Below are 7533 nucleotides of genomic sequence, written 5' to 3' on the forward strand. Positions count from 1 at the left end.
CACACATATACATATATATATATATATATATATATATATATGTATACACAATGGAATACTACATGGCAATGAGAAAGAATGACATCTGGCCATTTGTAGCAAAGTGGATGGACCTCAAGGGTGTCATGCTAAGCGAAATAAGTCAGGCAGAGAAGGACGGATACCATATTTTTGCACTCATAGGTCTATCAGGAGAAACTTAACAGAGGACCATAGGGAGAGGAAGGGGGAAAGAGAGTTGGGGAGAGCAAGGGACACAGATCATGAGAGACTATTGAATACTGAAAACGAACCGAGAACTGAAGGTGGAGAGGGTGGGAGGGAAGGGGGTGATGGTCATGGAGGGGGGGCACTGGGTGTTATATGGAAACCAATTTGACAATAAACTATGCTAAATTATAAATAAATAAATAAATAAATAAAAGAAGTCCCTTCTCCATTCTATCACCATTTCCTTGAGTACATGATTTCCTAGTTTGTTTTCCTTCCTAATTAAACATAAAATAAGAATGAACGTTTCTAATAGTTGCCAAAGCTTTTAATTATTTTTATTTTCCAAGAAACACATGATCTAAGTCAAAGTTAGGAAACATTTGTTCCATGGGTATCTTTATACTACTTTTGTTTGGAATTAACATTCTTGAAAGTAGACATTTAAAAAAATATTTTTTAATGTTTATTTATTTTTGAGAGAGAGAGCACAAGCAGGAGAGGGAAAGAGAGAGAGAGAGACAGAGTCTGAAGCAGGCCTTAGGCCCAGGCTGTCAGCACAAAGCCCAACACGGGGCTAGAACTCACGAACCATGAGATCATGACCTGAGCTGAAGTCAGTTGCTTAACCGACTGAGAGCCACCCAGGCACCCCAAAAATGGAAATTTAATGATTTCAACTTTTATTAGTTCTTAGTAACATAAAATTGAAAAATAAAAAGGAAATTTCTCTTTAGAAGAACATCTTTTTTTTTAATGTTTTATTTATTTTTGAGAGAGAGAGTCAGCATGAGCAGGGAAAGGGCAGAAAGAGAGGGAGACACAGAATCTGAGGACAGGCTCCAGGCTCTGAGCTAGCTGTCAACACAGTGCCCGACACAGGGCTCGAACCCACGAACCGTGAGATCATGACCTGAGTCAAAGCCGACGCTTAACCAGTTGAGCCACCCAAGTACCCCAAAAGATTATATCTTCTAAAAAGTTGGAGAATTATTTACTTATGGATTGTTATCTCTGGGACTTTCACTTTATAGAATGGATACAGTAGTAAAAATTTCTGAAATTTACTTCCTTTAATATTTTAATTTCTTTTTCTTTGCTTTCAATTTTATTTTATTTATTTTATTTTTGGCTTCACAAGTGAATTCTATGAAATTTATTTATTTATTTATTTTTAAACATAATTTATTATCAAGTTAACTAACATACACACATGAAAAGATGCTCAGATTTGCTCATCATCAGGGAAATACAAATTAAAACCACATTGAGATACTACCTCACACTGGTAAGAGTGGCTAAAATTAACAACTCAGGAAACAACAGATGTTGCAAGGATGTGGAGAAACAGGAACCCTTTTACACTGCTGGTGGCAATTCAAACTGGTGCAGCCGCTCTGGAAAACAGTGTAGAAGTTCCTTAAAAATAGAATCACCCTACAACCCATCAATAGCACTACTAGGAATTTATCCAAAGGCTACAGGAGTGCTGATTCATAGGGGCACATATACCCAATATTTATAGCAGCACTTTCAACAATAGCCAAATTATGGAAAGAGCCCAAATGTCCATCAACCAATGAATGAGTAATATTTTAATTTCCTTTATTTCTATAATAATAGTCATATTCCCAAAGATAAATATTTTGAATTAAAATTTAAGAATAAAGTTAGAGTGCGGTAAACTTTTTCATATTCTATGAAAAGAAATATGTTTCAGTATTATAAATTACAAATAATTAAACAATCATTGAAGTAACATATCAAAATTATAGTACTCTTCAGATCTTTCCATAGACTTCAGTTATGGATACATTGCCTGTTCCTCTGTATTTATGATGGATAACTAATGTGATTACTTTAAATGCTGTTTTAGAAATTTTATTTTTAACCCTCTCTCCTCTCTCTCCCTTCCTTCCTTCCTCCCTCCCTCCCTCCCTCCCCTCCTTCCTTCCTTCCTTCCTTCCTTTTCAAAGCTCTGGGTTCCCTTCATTATCCTGTGGAAGTACTGGTAGCAGTTCATCAAACACGGCGGTGAATTCTCCTGCTGTGGCCTATAGGCTCAGCATTGGTGAATCTATTACCAACCGACGAGATTCCACTATAACCTTCAGCAGCACCATGAGCTTGGCCAAACTTCTACAGGAACGAGGCATTTCTGCTAAAGTGTATCACAGCCCAGTTTCAGAGAACACCCTCTTCCAGCCTATCCCTAAAGCCCTGACTATTCCTTCCACACCACCAAATTCGCCATCTCATTCACCCTGCCCTTCTCCTTTACCTTTTGAGTCTCGAGTGCATCTCTCTGAAAATTTTTTGGCCTCCCGACCAGCTGAAACATTCCTCCAGGAGATGTACGGTTTGAGACCTTCCCGGAACCCTCCTGATGTTGGCCAGTTGAAGATGAACTTAGTGGACAGACTGAAGAGACTGGGGATAGCCAGAGTAATCAAAACCCCTAATGTACCGGAGAATGGAAGAAGCCAAGATGCAGAAATTGGTCTTCAAAGGCCAGACTCTGCTATTTATTTAAATTCAGGTAGCAATTTATTGAGTGGACTGAGGAGGAATCAGAGTCTTCCAGTCATGATGGGTAGCTTTGGCACCCCAGTTTGCACATCCTCACCAAGAATGGATGTTCTGAAGGAAAACTGAGGTTCAGCAATTAACTGATCTCTTCAACAAACTAGCACATGAAGGATAGATTTGCACTGATACATGTCTGGTCTGAGAGACCAAGAATGTTGCAGATGGGTTGTGAAGGTGGAAAGGGGAAAGTAGAAGAATGGAAACAGAATTGAGATGAGCCCCTAATGAATGAGGTCTAATAAATTGTAAGTATAGATGAATGAGTAATGAGTGTTTGGAGAAAGGTTTAATATACTCCTTCAGTTGAATATTCCTATCTTGGAAATAAAAAGTGACTAGACAATAAATTCAGTAATATCAAAATATACCACAAATATTGAACTTGGTAGCACATTTACTCCTAGTAAGCAAAAGCAGGAAGAACCCAGGTTAGGAGATGGGAAGAAAAGGGAGCAGCTGTGACCATTGCCTATAAAAAGCTGTACTGGGGTGGGGGGGGGTTGCTGGGGTAAGTCCTGTCTGTTACTGAGACAAGGAAAATGCTTTTATGTTTTATCCTGCTAATGTCTGGTTAAATTACATATCTATCAAGTGGTATGTACACAGCATTAGCAAGCAAGAAGTTTTATCTTTTTCGTAAAATCAGAATTGTGGAGACTCTGTTTTTGCTTTCTGTTTTCAAGCCTATGAGTCACTGGGAGCCCAAACCACCCAAAAATTCATTTTTTAATTTGTATTTTTATACAACACCTCCCAGAAAACAACATGAGTTGGGGTATAAGGATTTACTTTAAGAAGGAAAATATGGGTAAGTCGGAACCAAGGAAACTTATTTTTAAAGTATTTTACTTAGATGAGTACTGTGGCCAAGGAATATGAACATAATTACATGGGTTTCAAATTTCCTTGGAGACTGGAAGGGTTTAAACCAGAAGTGCAATCAATAGGAATTAGGGAATGTTGTGTATTTATATCTGTACGTTTTTTCTTAAGGAAAGTTAGTTGCAATTAAACTTTTTCCAAAGTGCTATGCGTATTTTTCATTAAAGATGACATGTATTTGCACAGAATTTCTCAGGCATATTAAATTATTATAAGCTAAAGTAAAACCCAGGTGCTTGCTTTGAGATTGTGGTTTTTTAATGTAAAATTAAAGCACATCTGCCTTTTTCTTGATATCTGTAGAATTAGAGAATGGACTTTTTAATGAGGAAGTCAAAGTTTTTGCTTTTTTTCTGGGAATCCTTTTTTTTTTTAATGCAAGTTCTAAGAAATGGCAAAGTGAAACACAGAATCGGGTTTCAGCATTCAGCAGTGTGACACGAGGGTGTGAACTGGGAAGAAACAGATCTGTTTTGCAGACTGTCACTAATCATCAGATGACATGGCTTTCTCTAGGCAGTACAGTTCAGGAAAAAAAAACATTATATAAAAGGCATGATAGAAAAGAGATGAGGGAAGGGGCTGTTTTTGAAAATGGGAGGCATATTACTTGATCTTTTTGGTGCTTAATTTGCAGATGTTTTGCTCCTTCTGACTTAACCAAAAGGTGGTTTTCTGAAGCATTCTTGGTGAGAGTCTTGCTCCTTTGATTCCCATTGATAAACCTATTCTCATGCCTGCAGAGGGTCCTTTCTCCTATTGAGGTGCCTCTTCTGCATAAAGAGCTGTGTGTTCAAAAGGGTAGAAATACCCACATGCATGCATGGTAAGAATGTGTGAGTTTACCGTGCTTTTTAGAAGCTTAATAAAACTTTTCTACATTTTTTAAAATCAAAAAGTGAAAGTGCCCTCTCTCCCTTCTCTCCCCTTTTGTCAGTCATGCTAAGGTCAGCAGACCTTACATTAACATGTTCAGAAAGGACTCCAGCAGGTCTACCATAAGTGAATATAAGTGTCCCTGAATGTGGTAGGCATTAACCACAAGAAGTCCTTGTTTAAAGATGTTTAAATTTCCAGAATATTCCAATTCACTTTTTAAAAAATAGTGTTTGAGTATCTACTTCATAAAGTAACTCTTAAAGCTTTTTATTTATTCTCTAAGAAAATAATCTTCCTGTTGCCATTTTCCAAGAAACATCAGGAAATGGGAAAATGTAGGACCAGAGAGTCGTACAAAATTATTAAATTGTCAGATTTATGTATATTACATAAATAGCTATAAACTAAGCTAGATTTTGGAGTAATCTGTATAATTAGTATACTTTTTAAATAACTGATGTTAAAATGATCATTTTGGAGGCAGGGTGAGGGCATATTCACAGCCAAATAAGCACATCTAATTAAAGAGAACCAGACTTAAATTTTTGAAAACTAGATTGATGTTACTGTTTCACCAGAAACATAATGATTTGTGTACTTGTCTCTAGAAATGCATGCTTGTCTCTAGAAATGAATGTTTTGAAATTGGGTTTTACTGTTTTTAAAGATTCCACTTAAAATCATTTTTGGTACAGCCTGAGAATCTCTATTCTAACAAAATTGTGTGCAAATTATAGTAAGAAGACCTGGAGCCTGTAGTAAGTTTCTCCCCATTTTATCTGTTACACTTTAGTACTGTCCACATTTTAGTTTTTCTATATCAACGATATATGTATTTTTATGCCAGTATAAGAAACTCCAATCTTTTTTTTCTCCTTTAGGAAGGTTCTCAGTGATTATACCTCAGGTATTTCTGAGTATCCTACTGTCTATAGGAGGGATACCTTCGTGGGCTCAGAATGAAAAGTTTTCCTGAATTATGATGATCTCAAATCTCATGTAAACAGTCTTAGGCATTGGTCTTAGGGAGAGCTTCGTGACCATCGTTAAAGTAGGTGTTGTTTTTTTTTTTTAAGTTCTATATTCTATGTTCTTGATTTGACATGAATGAACAGACTTTGGTAAAGGGAGGAAATAAGAGGCAGCTCACAAGAGCCTATTCTCTATTAAAGGTGTATTTTGTACAGTATTGAAAGTCTGCTATTTTTTTTATTGTTCTGATGCATTAATAGCACTTGTTGGTTACTAACTTTGACTTTTGACATCTCAAGTGTTTAATGGTCCACTCCTTTGATGTCAGATGCCCACAGGCCTGCACTCCCCAGTGCGGCAGCACAGGGTCTACAACTGAGTGCTCGCCCGGCCTGGTGTTGGAAGAGCCCTCTGCAGCAGCCAGGGAAATACTATTGTGTGATATCTAGGGCTTGACTTTGTCAAACAGCTCTCTGAGCACCTACCTTTGCTTTGTCAAATGCAAATCGGATAATAAACATAAATATCTTCTTAAATTTTTATTTGTCTTTCTGTGTTTTTGTCCCAGTGCTCTTCACAGATTATCCTGCTTATCCTGCTTGAGGAAAGGAATGCTTGAGGCTTTCCTTTTCATTATGTTGGTTTTGGTACAAAAAACAACCTCTATTTGCCAAACCAATACAAGACAAACCAATTATAAATCATATGTAGTAAATAGATCTTATTATACTTTCTGAGATATTTTTTTAAAACAGAATAAATGGATTGTGTATATATACCATACATAGCAAAGTAACAGCAATAAAATGTCGTTGCAGGTCTTTAATTTGAAAAGACCAAAGCAATTCTTTTCCTATAGTCCACAATTTACTGTTGATAGTCTTAGCCATTTAGAAACTGTTTCCAGCAGACAATCTCTCCTTTGCTGTCCTGCCTGCGTTCCCTTATGGTGTATTCAATCCACTTCATTCTCTTTTGTTCTGCCTTAGGTAAATGCTTTCCTTCACTGACCATGCCACTGGCCCTACCTGGCTGTCGCACACCATATTTGGTGACCCTCTGCTGGCCTGGGACTCTTACCAGATTCCCTAGGAATTTCTCAGGACTTTCCCTCAGTGGACCAATTCTAGTACTCCTTGGAAAACTGACAACCTCTGGTAGAAGTTACTCCTCAGTAAGGATTCAAAGTCCCATGGGGAGCCCACTGGACTGCCCTTGCCCAAAAGGATGATGGATTTTCTCTCTTGCCCTTCATGGCCACCCTTCCCTCCCTCTCCTCTCTCTTTTTAACCTTTCAGTGGTCTAACCCTGGTACTCCTCGGACAACTGAAGATCTCTGGCCAGGGCAACTCCTTGGAATGGTCTAAAGGTGTGAGAGTGAACAAGTCAGACTGTTGGTGCCTGTGAGGGCAAAGGACCCTTTTCCTCTCCCCCCACTCTGTCTCTTCTCAGGTCTCTATTCCCAACATGCTTATTTTGGAAAATCCCTCCCCCCCTTCTTTGTTCCCACAAATCCAGCTGCCATCTTGATCTGTAGGCAAAACATATCCGTATGCATCTGAGTGGTGAGTCCTTCCCTCTTCTTTTTCTGGCCACCTGGTGTCCAGCTTCCTCTGGTACAGGGACACCTGAGCAGGGTTGCTGTTGCCACTTGCTGCAGCCCTCTCCCTGGTGGGACACCCCAGTAGAGTTAGTTGCCCCATAGAAAGTCCAGTCCTTTCTCAGGTCATTGGGATGCCCTGACTGAAATCGCGACCACAAACTGGAGCTCCATTCATGTGGTGGAACACCCCTCTGGGAATTGGCAGTCAGTCTTTTTCTTAACTATGGGACAAACCCCTCTCTGTTCCTTTGGACTCACCCTTGGGCTGTATTCTTAAGAACTGGAATGAATTTGACACCCAAATCCTGAGAAAAAAAAGGTCTCATCTTTTTAATGTAATATTTTCTGGCCTTAATACAAACTCCCAGATCAAGAGGTATGACTTGTTCATAGAACCC

The 7533-nt window shown here is 38.5% G+C and overlaps 1 protein-coding gene across 4 annotated transcripts in view; it reads left to right on the forward strand.

The window, feature by feature from the left end:
• The window catches only part of TRAK2 (trafficking kinesin protein 2), a 62613-nt gene extending 59547 nt beyond the window's left edge, over positions 1 to 3066 (forward strand). For all 4 annotated transcript variants that reach the window (XM_029934071.1, XM_029934070.1, XM_029934068.1 and 1 more), the window contains one exon: positions 2187 to 3066. In XM_029934071.1, coding sequence (XP_029789931.1) covers positions 2187 to 2865 — 679 coding nt within the window. In that variant the 3' untranslated portion in view covers positions 2866 to 3066. The remainder of the gene's footprint in view (positions 1 to 2186) is intronic.
• The last annotated feature ends 4467 nt before the right edge of the window (positions 3067 to 7533 follow it).

Source organism: Suricata suricatta, chromosome 3 (genome assembly GCF_006229205.1).
Source record: "Suricata suricatta isolate VVHF042 chromosome 3, meerkat_22Aug2017_6uvM2_HiC, whole genome shotgun sequence".
NCBI classification, from domain to species: domain Eukaryota; kingdom Metazoa; phylum Chordata; class Mammalia; order Carnivora; family Herpestidae; genus Suricata; species Suricata suricatta.